General features: G+C 43.6%; 1 protein-coding gene across 1 annotated transcript in view; it reads left to right on the top strand.

Annotated features, from left to right (window-relative positions):
- The window catches only part of Kntc1 (kinetochore associated 1), a 72309-nt gene that overhangs the window by 50116 nt on the left and 6153 nt on the right, over positions 1 to 16040 (top strand). The window contains exons 44-59 of the mRNA XM_090319956.1: positions 81 to 288; positions 2465 to 2554; positions 5064 to 5235; positions 5333 to 5391; positions 5489 to 5705; positions 7462 to 7535; positions 8203 to 8413; positions 8528 to 8637; positions 8945 to 8991; positions 11085 to 11163; positions 11974 to 12092; positions 12559 to 12694; positions 14292 to 14387; positions 14875 to 14931; positions 15507 to 15561; positions 15638 to 15701. Coding sequence (XP_090176082.1) covers positions 81 to 288; positions 2465 to 2554; positions 5064 to 5235; positions 5333 to 5391; positions 5489 to 5705; positions 7462 to 7535; positions 8203 to 8413; positions 8528 to 8637; positions 8945 to 8991; positions 11085 to 11163; positions 11974 to 12092; positions 12559 to 12694; positions 14292 to 14387; positions 14875 to 14931; positions 15507 to 15561; positions 15638 to 15701 — 1794 coding nt within the window. The remainder of the gene's footprint in view (positions 1 to 80; positions 289 to 2464; positions 2555 to 5063; positions 5236 to 5332; positions 5392 to 5488; positions 5706 to 7461; positions 7536 to 8202; positions 8414 to 8527; positions 8638 to 8944; positions 8992 to 11084; positions 11164 to 11973; positions 12093 to 12558; positions 12695 to 14291; positions 14388 to 14874; positions 14932 to 15506; positions 15562 to 15637; positions 15702 to 16040) is intronic.

The raw sequence follows: 16040 nt of genomic DNA, 5'->3' as shown, positions 1-16040 counted from the left end.
TGAACAATGGGAAGGTTAATTGATGATGGGAGCATGTACACACATGGAGGAGTCAGGGTGTAACTCACGACCTCTTTCAGCACATTTCAGTTGGACTGTGATGCCGCTCTCCAGCTCTTCATTGAAACCCTTCTCCACAACACCAATGCCAGCCAAAGCCAGGGAGATGCCGCCCAGGTGCCTGCCAGGCGGCAGTATTCCAGATTCCTGGCCAAAGCCATCGAGATGGTGCCTTTACTCACCAGCACTAAGGATCTCGTCATCAGCCTAAGTGGAATACTGCGGAAGGTAGGCGGACACGTGGGGACCCGAGTGCTGAGGTCTTCTCAAGCATTCCTTTTACTCTTTCCTAATCAGATATACATACCTACAAGTGCTGTCTATTGGGGTTTTTGTTGATTGTGGAACTTGAACTCAGGGCCTAGGTGCTGTCCTAAGCGCTTTCACTCCAAGCTAGTGCTCTACACTTGGATCCACAGTGCCATTTCCAGATTTCTGATGGCTAATTGAATGTAAGAGTCCACAGACTTTCCTGCTGGGCTGGCTTTGAACCATGGCCCTCAGATCTCAGCTTCCTGAGTAGCTAGGATTACAGATGTGAGCCCACCAATGCCTGGCTTAGTTATTATTTCTATTATATGTTTTTATTACTCTGTTATTCTACAGCTCACACATACTGTATTTAAGCATGCTTTTTATGGAGAGATATTTAAACTATAAGTTTCATCATTGTAAATTACCACAGTGAATGTCTTTTAGATGTGTTCTTTGCATCTCCTCTGAGCACTAGTTTTTTAGTCCAGGGGTAGTTGGAAGGGGAACTGAGGTGGATGACAGGGAAATAAGATCGAAAGATTGTACCACAAATGTCAGTTGAGTGTTTTGCCTATAATTCAACCAAACATTACGTGAACTTGCTTGAACTTCCTAGGTACAATAGACCTTTTTCTTCCACTTAGGTTAGTCACGCAGTACAAGCTGACATTTAAAACGTAGAAAAATGAGCCAGACAGGTGGCTTACACCTGTAATCCTAGCCACGCTGAGATCTGAGGATCAAGGTTCAAATCCAGTCTGGGCACAAAAAGACCTAAGACTCTTATCTCCAGTTAACCTCTAGAAAATGGGAAGTGAGACTTGGCTCAGGGGGTAGGGCCATACATAGCCTTGAACTGAAGAACTCAGGGACAATGCCCAGGCCCAGGGGTAGAGTGTAGCTTTGAGCTGAAGAACTCAAGGACGGTGGCCAGATGAGTTCAAGCCTCATGACCCACCAAAAAAAAGCCAAAAACATAGAAAATGATCGTATGAGCCCTGCGTGGTGGCTCATACCTGTAATCCTAGCTACTTAGGAGGCTGAGATCTGAAGATGGAGGTTCAAAGCCAGCCCAGGCTGGAGCTGAGGCTCAAGGGGTAGAGTGGTACCCTTGAGCCCTAAGGTCGGGTGGTACCCTTGAGCAGAAGAGCTAAAGGACAGTACCCAGGCCCAAAGTCTAAGCCCTACAACTGACAAAAGAAAAAAAAAAAAGAGATAAAAGAAAAATGATAGTATGTGGGCAGAGTCCAAGAACAAAGCATGGTATATCTGTAGCTGTTAATTCTTAGAGCAGAAAGTACAGGTAGAGCTGAAATGAGGTTTTGGAAGAGACTTACACGGAGTCCTTCCCACAAAAAGGCCAATGTAGGGGGCCGGGAGTTTGGCCTAGTGGTAGAGTAGTTGCCTAGCATGCACGAAGACCTGGGTTCGATTCCCACATCCATAGAAAAAAGCCAGAAGTGGTGCTATGGCTCAAGTGGTAGAGCCCTAGCCCAAGCCCAGGACTGGCAAAAAAAAAAAAAAAAAAAAAAGCCAGTGTATTTTTGTTCTCATTATCTTATCAGGAATAGAAGAAACACAAACTCAATTTCAACATTTTATGAAATGGTGAAATTTTGATCCAGTGTTTTTATTTGTGTGTGTGTGTGTGTGTGTGTGATGGGACTTGAACTCTGGACCTGGGCCCTGTCCCTGCACCCCCACTTCCTGTTTTCTACTGATTAATTGGAAATAAGAGTCTCCTGGTCTTTTGTGTTCGGGCTGGCTTTGAACCTCCATCCTTGGATCTCAGCCTCCTGAGTAGCTCAGATTACAGGTGTGAGCCACTGCATATGACTTTTCCTTTTTTTTTTTTTAGATATTAAAAGCCATTTGACTTTTAAAACACTATACACCTTTCTAAGACTTTTTTTTTTTTTTTGGTAGATTTATCCTAATAAGGGCCATTTTAGAGGTGAGGAAAACCGTAGAGAAAAATTTAAAGAATAATTATCCTAGGGACAGGGACTATGGCCTAGTGGTAGAGTGCTTACCTAGAACGCATGAAGACCTGGGTTTGATATCTGTACCAGCAAACATTTTTAATTGAATAAAACTGTCAGCGTGTCATGTCTCTTCACATTTTAATATTATGTTTATTTTTATACAGTTGGATCCCTACGATTATGAAATGATTGAAGTTGTCTTGAAAGTTATAGAAAGAGCTGATGAAAAGATAACCAATATCAACATTAATCAGGTATAACAAACACATGAAGAGATCAACATCATCTTTATGCTTTTATCTGGATCACAACATTACAGTTGGACTGTATCTGTCTAGATTATCTTTTAAGTTCCCTTTAACTCTATACTTTATTCTAGATCTTTGGGGGTTTTGGGGGGGGAGAGAGCAGTTAAAGGGCTTGAACTCTGGGCCTGGGCATTGTCCCTGAGTGCTTCAGCTCAAGGCTATCACTCTACCTCTGGAGCCACAACACAACCCCACTTGCCTTTTCTAGTGATTAATTGGAGATAAGACTCTCAAAGTCTTTAGTGCCCAGACTGGCTTTGAACCTTGATCCTCAGATCTCAGCCTCCTGAGTAGCTAGGATTACAGGTGTAGGCCACCATGCCTAGCCTTATTTTTGTTTTTTTTAAGGATTCCAGGAGTAGAAAGATTTTCTTGACTTTTAAATTTTTTTATTATCTTTAGTAGAAAGGTTTCATGCACAATTAAAATAGGAAAAGGACAGGGTTTAGGTTTAGCTTGTGTATTAATGAGAAGTTCTAGAACATTCAGTTCATAGTATTATCATTAGCTTCTTCCTGTCTTCCTTCCTTCCTCCCTCCTTTTCTACCTTTCTCCCTTTCCTCCTTTTTCCTCTACATTGCTAGAAATGGAAGCCATAACTTCATGCAGCTAGGCAAGCGAGCACTTTACACTGAGCTACAATTCCCAGCCCCTTTTTTCGCTAACTTCTTAATCATTTCTGAATTTTGGTTCATTTTCTTTTTTTTATATATTTCATACTGTTTAATGAATAACACAAATATGTTATAAAATATAATTAGAAGATAATTTACCTAAGATAGCAAAGCTCTATAAATTTTAAGTAAAATAGAGCAAAGAAATGTTCAATAAAAAGGAAACAGTGAGAAAACTTTACAAGAAGGCATAGGACATACAATAGGCCTCCTTGGCACAAGTCAAAACTTTCTTTTTTTTAAAGTTTTTTTATTGTGATTAATAGAAGGGTTAAATTATATTCACCAGTTAGAAGGTTCATAACTTCACAAACATACCCTTTCTCATGACATGGTCCCCATTTTTGGTTCATTTTCTTAAACTGGATTTTTTTTTTTCCAGTCCTGGGCCTTGGATTCAGACAAGTGGCTGGGAATGTGGCTTAGATGCTTGCTTAATACGCTTGAAACCCTGGGATCGATTTCTCAGTACCACATAAACTTAAACAATAGTGCTGTGGCTTATATGATAAATGGTAGAGTGCAAGCCTTGAGCAATAGAAGCTCAAGGACATTGTACAGGCCCTGAGTTCAAGCCCCAGGGTTGGCACAAAAAAAGAAAGCTGGGCACAGTGGCTCACGCCTGTAATCCTAGCTACTCAGGAGGCTGAAATCTGAGGATCAAGGTTCAAAGCCAGCCCATGCACAAAAGGACCTGAGACTTTTATCTCCAATTAACCTCTAGAAAATGGGAATGGAGCTTGGCTCAAGGGTAGGGCCATAACCTTAAGCTGAAGAGTTCAGGGACAGTGCCCAGGCTGAGTTCAAGCCCCATGGCCCACAAAAAAAAAAAAAAAAGAAAAGAAAAGAAAAAAGAAGGGCCGGGAGTTTGGCCTAGTGGTTAAAGTGCTTGCCTAGCATGCATGAAGACCCGGGTTCAATTCCTCGGTCCCACATACATAGAAAAAAGCCAGAAGTGGTGCTGAGGCTCAAGTGGTAAAGCTCTAGCCTTGAGAAAGTCTAAGGACAGTGCTCAGACCCTGAGCTCAAGCCCAGGACTGGCAAAAAAAAAAGAAAAAAGAAATAAACCCCCAACTAAAAAACATAAACACTAGATGAATAAGAGATACAGAGAATTAATTTTTAGACCTGAGCCTCTATCTTTAAAATGATAACTAGCTAAGGGCAGCAGTATACACCTGTAGTCCCAGCTGTTTGAAGGGCTAAGGTAGGCAGATCACTTAAGGCCAGCCTGGGCAACATAGCGAGACTCCCCCCTCCTCAAAAATGAATTAATTTATCAGAAATACAAATGGGGGGGGCGGGAGTTTGGCCTAGTGGTTAAAGTGCTTGCCTAGCATGCATGAAGACCCGGGTTCGATTCCTCGGCACCACATACATAGAAAAAAGCCGGAAGTGGTGCTGAGGCTCAAGAGGTAGAGCTCTAGCCTTGAGAAAGTCCAAGGACAGTGCTCAGGCCCTGAGCTCAAAACCCAGGACTGGCAAAAAAAAAAAAAAAAAAAAAAGAAATACAAATGGGATCCAATATTTTTTAATCCTATCTCCAACTTACTGGAAGAGCTTGTTGAGAGCTTACAAAACATGTTGTTTACAAAACATTCTCAACTAGGGACCATGGTGGCGTTGATAGTTCCTTTAGTTGCTGTATAGATTGTTTGAGGAGAACACCATTGCAGGGGAAACTAGGGAAGGGTCTGATGAAAATAACTCTATCCAGAGAAATGGAACGGTCTGTGGAAGACAGAGCTGTGCCTACAGAAGAACGATTTGTTTCCATGCAGGCGTTGAGCCTCCTGAAACACCTGGAGTCATACAAAAGAATTTCTCCTCCTGTGGACCTGGAGTACCAGTATATGTTGGAACATGTAATAACTCTGCCCTCAGCTGCCCAGACTAGACTGCCTTTTCACTTAATATTATTTGGCACAGCACAGAACTTCTGGAAGATTCTCTGTACGTCCATTATCTTTTGATGGATTTTAGTAAGTAGCCAACACACACACAAAAAGAATTCCCGAAGCCAAACCTCCTTTCCCTGCTTCCTTTCCAGCTTCCGAGCTCAGTGAGAAGTCACTCCCCACACTGCTCCTAATCTCCAAGCTGATGAAGGTAACGGGGTGCCACCTTGCCAGGCAGCTTCTTTATGCTAGCATCAGCCCTGAACGAGGCAGGTGGCGCTCACGCTCTCCCTTCCTGTCCCCTGAAGTTCTCACTAGACACTCTCTACGTGTCTACTGCCAAGCATGTTTTTGAGAAAAACCTGAAGCCCAGACTCCTGAAATTAACCCACACCAAATCCTCGGTGCTCATGACCAAGGAGATAGCCAAGGTCACGCAGACCATCGAGTCCTACCTGCTCTCGATCGTCAACCCGGAGTGGGCTGTTGCCATCGCCACCAGCCTTACCCAGGAAATCCCAGAAGGTACCTGAGCTTCCTCCCACTAAGGTCAAACGACAGCAATCCTGTGTTTCCTCTGTAGTCCTTACCCACAGTGCTAGAGATGCAACTCAAGCCCTCGTGCTTGCCATATTAGCCCTCTACCACTAGCTCTGCCTGCAGCCCCAACTGTCTTTTAAGGTTTAGACCTTTATCATGTTTTTTTGTTGTTGTTTTTTGTCAGTTGTCGGACTTGAACTCTGGGCCTGGGCACTGTCCCTGAGCTCTTCAGCACAAGGCTACCACCCTACCCCTTGAGACACAGCATCACTTCTGGTTTTCTGGTGTTTAATTGGAGATCAGAGTCTCATGGACTTTTTAGTGCCTGAGCTGGCTTTGAACCTCTATCCTCAGACCTCAGCCTCTTGAGAAGCTAGGATTACAGGCCTGAGCCACTGCACCCGGCTTTATCTTGTTTTGGGTTTTTTTTGTGTTTTTTTTTTTTTTTTTTTTTTTGCCAGTCCTGGGCTTGAGCTCAGGGCCTGAGCACTGTCCTTGGGCTTTCTCAGGGCTAGAGCTCTCTACCACTTGAGCCTCAGCACCATTTCCGGCTTTTTTCTATGTATATGGTACCGAGGAATCGAACCTGGGTCTTTGTGCATGCTAGGCAAGCACACTACCACTAGGCCAAACTCCCAGCCCCCTATCATGTATTTTTAAACATATGTGCCTGTCCTCTTTCCTTGTGGCATTGCTGAATGTGCCACAATTCAGGTGGTACAAACAGACTCCTTGGTGGTGTTGGGGGCAGAGCATGGGGACACAGGCGCTCCCAGGTGTAGGTGGGGCTAAAAATGGACCATGGACAACCATAGGGTTGATTTTAGGGTCTGGTGATTACTAGGCAGGCCCTGTACACCCAATCCCCTCTTGCGTCCCTTTCTTTTTTTTTTTTTTTTTTTTTTTTTTGCCAGTCCCGGGCTTGAGCTCAGGGCCTGAATGCTGTCCCTGGGCTTTTTCTCAAGGTTACAGCTCTACCGCTTGAGCCACAGCACTATTTCCAGCTGTTTCTGTGTATGTGGTACCAAGGAATTGAACCCAGGTCTTTGTGCATTCTAGACAAGCACTCTGCCACTAGGCCAAACTCCCGGCTCCTAGGTATTCATTTTGATTATTTTAAATGATCTGCAAGTTTCCTCAGGTGTAGTGAGTGACAACTTTTATCCAATCTACCTGGGAGGTAGAGATTGGTGGGACCATGCAAAAAAATTATCAAGGTCCCACTTTTACCAATAAGCTGTCTGCCACTGTGTGCTTGTCATGCCAGCTATGAGGGAGCAAGAATGGACAGATTGTAAGGCAGGCGTCAGTGGCCACACCTGTAATCCTAGCTACTCAGGAGGCTGAGATCTGAGAACTGAGGTTTGAAGCCAGACTATCTTGGAACGTTCGTGAAACTCTTATCTCCAATTAACCACCAGAAAACTGGAAGTAGAGCTGTGGCTCAAAGTGGTAGAATACTAGCCATAAACAAAAATGATGAGAGACAGTGCCCGGGCCCTGAGTTCAAGCCCCACGACTGACAAAAAAAAAAAAATAGACGGATCTTAGACAGAGCCAGACTCAGGAAGACCAAGACCCTATTTGAAAATTAAAGCAGAAAGGGTAGTAGATGTGGTTCAAGTGGTAGGGTACCTGCCTCAAAGGCACAAGACCCTGAGTTCAACCCTAATACTGCCAAAAAATGCTTTTCCTTTGACTGTTGATTCAGATTAGCCCATGAATCTTTTTATGGTTTCAGGTTCTTTGAAGATGTCTAGTTTGAAGTTCTGCCTGTATTTAGCTGAGAGATGGCTGCAGAACATCCCTTCTCAGGTGGGTGTGGACTAGAACACCAAGGCCTTCTCTCTCTGTTCACTACGAGCTGTGCTTGCTTCACAGTGGTCTCTTCCCCAGTGGACAGAATGGAGGGTTGGTAAAGATGTATCCTTAGCGTTCCCTGAAATTGGTAAAATAAGTTGCAGTTTTTCAACATTTTATTCTTAAATAAAATGTGACATTTTATTCTTGAGTATTGTTATTATTTTTCAGTAGTTGTACAAAGGAGTTGCCATTCAGCAAAGCAGTCTACGAATGAATTCAAAGCCTTTCAATCAAATGTCACCCCTTTCAACATTCACAGCCACCCCTCCTGTCCCATCTCTTCCCTCACTTTTCTTAATTCTTAGATAATATATTAACTCTTATTGCCCTTTACAAGCAGTTTATTTATACAATGCGTCTTAATCTGTGCCATCCCTTCAACATCTTCTGCTCCCTTGACCTACCCTTTCCTTATTTTCCTCGGTTTTGTGGTATGGACAGTGGATTATTGCCTGCATTCGACTCTCTTCCCCTGTTGATTCTTCTGCTCTTCCCCCTGGCCTCACCTCTTGCTAGTACCCATTTCCTGGTACTTATTTTGTTGGCTTTGACTTAGACTTTCTAAAGAATTTGCCGTCTCCGCTTACTTTCATTCATTCATATTTGGTTTTTTTGCAAGGATGACACACGTGACAAGGCACAGGCTTTGCTGAAGAAGCTTCATGTCCAGTGCCGGCGCTCTGGCACAGAAGCTGTGCTCATCGCCCACAGGCTGAACACTCCCGAGTACCTAAGGGCCATAGGAAAGCCGGCACACCTTATCGTCAGCCTCTACGAGCACCCCAGCATAATTGAGCGGACACAGAACCCTTCCTCCAGCAGCTATCCCGGTGAGAAGCAAACTTACTCTTGGCTCAGGAAGTGCTATCATTTAGATTCCCAGTTGTCTTACACTAAAAATCTGGGGTTTTCTTTTTTGAACTTCTTCGCCTTGGATGTCTTAGATATTCACACCGTAGCTAAAGAAATAGCCGAAGTCAATGAAATCAATTTCGAGAAAATCTGTGACATGTTGTTGCAAAAATGGCTATCTCCCTCAGCAAGCCCCAGGGAGGTAAGTGCACTCATCCACTGCGTTTGCTGTTGGGTGGGAACGAGGGCTCTTCTCAAAGGCTGCTTGTCTTGCACGACACAAGTCTTTAATTAGGGACACAGACTCATCAGAAAAGGAGCTTTGGGGCTGGAGACATGGCTCAATGGTGGAGTGCCCGCCTAGCAAGTGTGAGGCCCTGACTTCAAACCCTGGCTTCTAAAATCTTTGTTATTCAACTTTTCCACCTGGGTCTAGGATCTAGTTAGAATGTCACTTTGCATTTATTTGTCATATCATTAATCTAGTTTGTTTTCCTGTCTTTCCAAAGAAACCATCAGAATTACTTGAATATCAGGAAGATGAAACACTACGAAGGTACATTCTCTTTTCATTCTGTCAACTATTACTTTGATACTCAATAAGAATTCCATCAGGACCAGACTGGTGGCTCACACCTGTAATCCTAGTTACTCAGGAGGCTGAGTTCTGAGGATCAAGGTTCAGAGCCAGCCCAGGCACAAAAGGTTCCGAGACTCTTATCTCCAATTAACCTCTGGAAAATGGGAAGTGGGGCTGTGGCTCAAGGGTAGAGTGGTAATCTTCAGCTGAAGAGCTCAGGGACAATGCCCAGGCCCAGGGGTAGGTACTTAGGCCCAGGGGTAGGTCGGCAGCCTTGAGCTGAAGAGCTCCAGGCTCAGTGCCCAGGCTTAGCCCCCAGGCCGAGTTCAAGCCTCATGACCCACCAAAAAGAAATAAAAGGAACACTCTGGAGGGGTGGGGCACAGGGAATCTTTCTGGATATACTTGGATTTGACTCTGAACAAAGGAAGTCAATTCATTGTGCATGTATGTGTGCATGTGTGATGGGAACAGGTAAGATAGATAACTAAGATCTAGGATCCTGCCAGTATTAGGGTTTCTAGTACCTCTTAAGCAGAGAGTGAATCTCAAGCAAGTCTTTGCCCTCTCACCATAGAAGGCTAAGATAGCTCAAATATGGGCCACCAGATTATCTTTGTCCTTCTAAGACTGAGATCAAGAATGACATGTTGCTTTCATCAGATCGCTCATGGTTTAGCTCTCTTTTGAGACTATCTACGCCTGAATCAGAAATAACGCAATCATCCATCAGTGATGGTTGGCACAGGCACAAAAGAAGGTGTACTAACATGTATGCCAGCTTTTTGCCATTCCTGATCTAGACCAAAAACAGGTCAAGTGGCTTGAGACTCGATCCTGGATATCTGATAATGAGGCAAGTAGCCTAGGCTGGCTTTGGACTTGGCATATGGCTGGCTCAGCACTTCCTTAGTCTCTCCCTGTCCTTTTTCTCTCAAGTGGTTCTCGGGGTTGAAATCAGGACCTTGTGTTTCCTAGGCAAGCACTTTAAACTTAAGCCATGCCCTCCATTTTCTTGCCTAGTCTTGTTAAGGTCAGGCACATCTTTGTCTAAGCAAGAAATGGCTCCTGGCCTTTCTGACTAAGCCAATCACATTCATTCTTAAACTGAACAATTCCAAGAGAGAAGAAAATAAATCCCCCAACAAAAATTAGAAAGAGCTTGCTGTCTTTTCCAGTGGGAACTCCATGGCATACCTTGTCCAGTCTACCTGGTACCTCCAGTCCTGAGGCCACAAGTTAAATGTGCCACTTGCAAGGTTCTGGGTTTCACCAAAACAGAATTTTCCACGTGTAATGTTCAGCATGTTTACACCATGGCATAAGTCAGTTTCCTAAGTAGAATTTTAATGACTAAAATTGACAAGCTATTTTTACAGATGAAAACCAGGCTTGAATCCTGATATTTACTGCCTATATTATTCCCTCTAGCTATGAAGGAACTCAAGAAAATTTTTAATATCCTTGAACAGGCAAAGCAAAAATATCATTGGGCCTTATCCTCTTGTCCTTTGTTTGCGATATCCAAATGACATTTATTGTGGACAGAGACACGGGTTTCTGGGCCTGGAGTTTGGCCTAGCATGCACAAAGACTAGAGTTCAATTCCTCAGTACAATATACATAGAAAAAGCTGGAAATAGCTGGGTACAGTGGCTCATACCTGTAATCTTAGCAACTCAGGAAACTGAGATCTGAGGATCAAGATCCAAAGCCTGCCTGGGGACTGAAAGTCCCAGAGATTCTTATCTCCAATTAATCACCAGAAAACCAGAAGTGACACTGTGGCTCAAGGGGTAGGGTGGTAGCCTTGAGCTAAAGAGCTCAGGGACAGCGCCCAGGCACAGTGTCCAAGTCCCATAACTGACAACAGAAAAAGGAAAAAGAAAAAGCTAGAAGTGGTGCTGTGGGTCAAGTGGTAGAGTTCTAGCCTTAAGAAAGGCCAAGGACAGTCTCAGGCCCTGAGTTCAAGCCCTAGAAGTGGCAAAAAGAAAAGAAAAAAAAAAAAAACACAGGCTTCTGCTTTTGGTAATCTATCACTAAGTTAAAATAAATAATTTTATTTACAGAGTTGTGTATCTTCTTCTGGCTCGTCCGATTGATTACAGTTCAAGAATGCTATTTATGTTTGTGACATCAGATACAAGTGTAAGCTATCAAAACCCCTATGGGCTCAAGGGTGTCATGTTTTTTTCCTCTGTGCTTTCCATGATTCATTACGGCTAGCTTGCATACTTATTAAAAGGCTATGCTACTCTGTAAACAGGGATTATTACATGCACTATGCTCCATTTAGCACTGGCTTTTGTAACAGCTGCTGAGTGAGGGAATGATGCACCCATTGATAACTCCCCGAGGCTCTGAGCAATTTACTCCCTGACCCCAGGGGACCAAGCAATCTGGCCCTGAGAGAAGTTGTTACGTGGCCTTGTGCCTATTTAACACACCTTCCAGAATTAACTTTTGTGTCACACATAACCCCTTCAGTCTTCAAGGTTTTACATACGAAAATATCTCCCTTGGTACTAAGGCCTGACCCTGGGCTGTCAAGCAAGCTCTCTAACACTCAATCTATTCCCCTGCTCTGGTGGTGGCGGTGGCTGTGGCGGTGGCGGTGGTGCTGCCACAGGACTGTGATCCTCCTGCTGGGCTTGCTGCATAGCTGGATTATAGACATTCACCAGATGCATCCCCTGTAATCCCACTCATACACAGGGTGTGTAAATAAGAGGGTCACAGTCCTGGCCAGCTAGGGCAAAAGGTGAAATCTTATTTGAAAAGTAACTAAAGGAAAAAGGGGCATGGCTCAGGTGATAATAAGACTAAGACTGAGTTCAAAGCCCAGTGTTCCCATAAAAAAAAAAGTGATGTTTATCTAAATTGAATCTCATTTACCTGACTACAACATATAGGTGAGCAACTCGACTCTTCTATAATAAGTCTTCTTTGGCTTTATAGACATTAGGCATACGCCAACCAACATTTTCTCACAAAACACGAGCTCTTCAGTGTCTGCTGTATCTGGCTGATAAGGAAACGATAGAATCACTCTTCAAAAAGCCTATTGAAGAAGTGAAGTAAGTAGTGTTTGATTTGTGGTTTTATTAAATGGGTAGCTCTTCTTCTTTTAGAATTATGATTTTGTTTTTGTTTAGTTATCCAAGACCAGGACTTGTGCTTTCACTCATTGGCTGACATTCTACCACCTCCTACCCCTGGAACTGATTTCAAAGTACTTTAACTCAACACACAGCCTCTAAGTAGCTATCTAAATTTTCCATCACCATGTATATCCTGGACATTTTGATAAAAGGGAGATAGGTCTTTGAGAACATATGTCTCCATTGTTTGCTAGTGGTTTAGAAACTAGATATTTTCTTCTTGCTCAAATAGATTTTTATCTAATATCATAGTCTGTGAATACATTTAGAAGGCAAAAATGGACATTATCAACAAGTTGGTCTCATCTCCTGTGACACCTTTTATTTTTACTGTAAATGTGGCTGACAAAGAATAAATCTTATAAATACCTCTATATTCCAGAGCCTATTTGAAATGCATAAACTTCCTGGCATTATTTGAGATATTGAACATCCCCATCACATATGAAGTATTTTGCAACAGCCCTAAAGAAGGAATGATTAAGGGCCTATGGAAAAACCACAGCCATGAGCCACAGGTAGGAAGAATGATGCAGGTAGAAGTAACGGCCCCCCCACCTTTGCACCCAGACCTGTATTCACTCAGTCACCTGCCACCCTCCCCTACGTGCCTCAGAGCGTGACACACCTTTTGTCTCACTGCCCTGAGCCTTTTGCTACTCTTCCTGTCTAATGGATCATGGATGAGGCCATTTGGAACATTCACTCCTTTCTTCTCTAAAGCTCCCTGGTTGAAATCACTGCTACAAGCCAGAAAGAGGACTGCAGTGCTCCCTCGCAAGGCCTGTCCTTGTGCACCCAGAGCCTGGCTCCTGTAGAGGGCAGTGTCAGTTCTAGCTGCTATGGGAACTTAGTCTTTGAGGCACTAGAGCATATATGAGGCCAATAGGCAAAATAGTGTTCAGTAGAAGTAGAATCAGCCAGGTGGAAGTGGCTCATACCTATAATCCTAGTTACACAAGGGACTTAGATCTGAAGATTGAGGTTAGAAGCCAGCTTGGGCATTCAAAACTTTAAGACTCTTTTTGCCTGGCGCCTATGGGTCACACCTCTAATCCTAACTATGCAGGAGGTTGAGATCTGAAGATCATGGTACAAAGCCAGCCCAGGCGCTGTGGCTCTAGTGGTAGAGCACTAGCCTTGAGCTGAAGAGCTCAGGGACAGCATCCAGGCCCAGAGTTCAAGCCCTACAACCAACCAAAAACAACAACAACAAAAAACCTAAGAACTGGATGTGCAGCTCAAGTGTTAAGAGTTACAGCCTTGGGGCCAGGAGTTTGGCCTAGTGGTAGAGTGCTTGCCTAGCATGCACTAAGATAAGATCCAGGTTCAATTCCTCGGTACCACATAACGTAGAAAAAAGCCAGAAGGGGGGCTGAGGTTCAAGTGGTAGAGCTCTAGCTTTGAGAAAGTTCAAGGACAGTGCTCAGGCCCTGAGCTCAAGCCCAGGACTGGCAAAAAAAAAAAAGTTACAGCCTTGCTGGGTACTGTGGCTCACGCCTGTAATCCTCAAGAATCTGAAATCCAAAGATCAAGATTCAGAGCCAGCCCAGGCACAAAAGAACCTAAGACTCTTATCCCCAATTAACCTCTAGAAAAAGGGAAATGGGGCTTGGCTTAAGGGTAGGGCGGTAGCCTTGAGCTGAGGAGCTCAGGGACAGCACCCAGGCGGAGTACTATCCACATGACCCACCAAAAAAAAAAAAGTTACAGCCTTGGGGCCAGGAGTTTGGCCTAGTGGTAGAGTGTTTGCCTAGCATACGTGAAGACCCCGGTTCAATTCCTTGGTACCACATACACAGAAAAAGCCAGAAGTGGCGTGATGTCTCAAGTGGAAGAGTTCTAGCCTTAATGAAAATGTCAAGAGGTAGTGTGAAGCCCTGAACTTAAACCCTGTACTGGCACTGAAAGAAAAAAAAACAACAACATGGAATTGTCTATTTTCATTAGAGCCTTTATTGAAATGATGGTCATAAGTATATTTTATGTAAATCATAAGTATATTTTATATTAAACCACCTGACCTTTTCCAGAGGTGATAGAGCAACATAAATTTTCTTTTTTTGGTCTTTTTGTCTTTTTGTGATGTTTGTTCAACTGGCTTTTTAAATTTAGGTAGTAAAGTTGGTGGCAGAGCTGTGCTTAGAATACAAAATCTATGACCTACAGCTTTGGAATGGAATCTTGCAGAAGCTTCTTGGCTTCAATATGGTGAGTAGACAGAGTATTGCCTGGCTGGTGGTTCATGCCTATAATCCTACCTACTCAAGAGGGTAGAATCTGAGGACCTCAATTGGCAGACAGAGTCCCTGAGACTCTTATCTCCACTTAATTAGCAAATTGCTAGAAATGGCTCAAGTGGTAGAGTACTTGCCTAGCATGCACAAAGACCTGAGTTCAGTTACTTAGTACCATATACATAGAAAAAGCTGAAAATAGTGCTGTGGCTCAAGTGGTAGAGCTCTAGCCTTGAGATAGCCCAAGAACAGTATTCAGGCCCTGAGTTCAAGCCCTGGGACTGGCAAGAGAGAGAGAGAGAGAGACCCTGAGTTCAAGTTCCAGTACTAGATATATAGATACATAAATATACATGTATATATATGTATATATCTGTGTGTGTGTTCCAGTATTTCATGTTGACACATTCTAATTTTGGTGGTCTTTCAGAATTTCTTAAATTTATGATTTATTTTTACAGATTTCTTATCTAAAGAAAGTTTTAAAAGCCATCTCTGGTATGCATTCATTATGGCAGGTATGTAGTTGTTGTTAAGTTAATGTCTTAAAAAAAAAAAGTTAATGTCTTTAAGCTTAACCTTTGCCCTTCCTGGCCTTGAGTCTGCTGGACACACTGGACTGGTTGACTGGGTCTGTGGTGAAGAACAGAGGACCAGACCACACACAGGACGACCTCCTCACCCTCCCCTTCCATTTCACCTCCTCCAAGACGCTGCTTTCTAGGGTCCCCAGGCTTCCTTCCTTTGTTTATGCCCTCAAAATGCTATGTGTGACTTACCGTAATTATTTGTGGGGTCCCCCGCCCCCCTCCCCGTAGCAGGTCATTAAATTCAGATACCAGGTCCTATTCATCTTTGCTAATTTCCCTGGTTGTGTGCTCCATAATCACTATATGATATAGAAATAGATCATTTATGCCTCTTTTGATAAATTGGGACAGTATGAGAATATCATCATCTCAAACAGAGCGAGATCAAATTTAGGACTTGAGTCTTAGAATGCATAGTCTAACTTTTCCATGTGCAATACTGTGACTACGAAGTGAAGAGTTGCAAGTACCCTAACCCAGCCTGCAATGTGCTGTCTCCTCAGGTTCCCTACTTCAGCAAGGCTTGGCAGCACGTCATCCGGATCCCTCTCTTCTCAGGTACTTCCTGCCTGAAACGCTGGTCGCAGTGGTGGGTGCCCCATGCCTGTGTCTCATGAGTGCTTTTCACTTGCAGCCTCTTGTCCTTTAAGACCCGATCAGTTATCAGACTGTTGTGAGAGTCTTGTTGCTGTCTTAGAGTAAGTAAACACTCATTCTCTTGCCAATGAAATGAGAGTTGTTGCTTCTAAAATTACTTCTGGTCAGGATCTCTGAGCACAGTGGTCCCTTCCTACCTTATAACCCATCCCCATCCCCCTCTCCCCATCTTTTTTTTTTTTTTTGGTGGGTTAATGGGACTTGAACTCAGCCTGGGTGTTGTCCCTGGGCTCTTCAGCTCAAGGCCCTACCTTGAGCCAAGCCCCACTTCACTTCCATTTTCTAGAGGTTAATTGGAGATAAGAGTCTCAGGTCCTTTTGTACCCAGGCTGGCTTTGAACCTTGATCCTCAGATCTCAGCCTCCCGAGTAGCTAGGATT

The sequence above is a fragment of the Megascapheus bottae genome, chromosome 28 (genome assembly GCF_031878675.1).
Source record: "Megascapheus bottae isolate mThoBot1 chromosome 28, mThoBot2.hap1, whole genome shotgun sequence".
NCBI classification, from domain to species: Eukaryota; Metazoa; Chordata; class Mammalia; order Rodentia; family Geomyidae; genus Megascapheus; species Megascapheus bottae.
The sequence above is the reverse complement of the archived record's forward strand: the minus strand, read 5'-3'. Positions and strand labels throughout refer to the sequence as shown.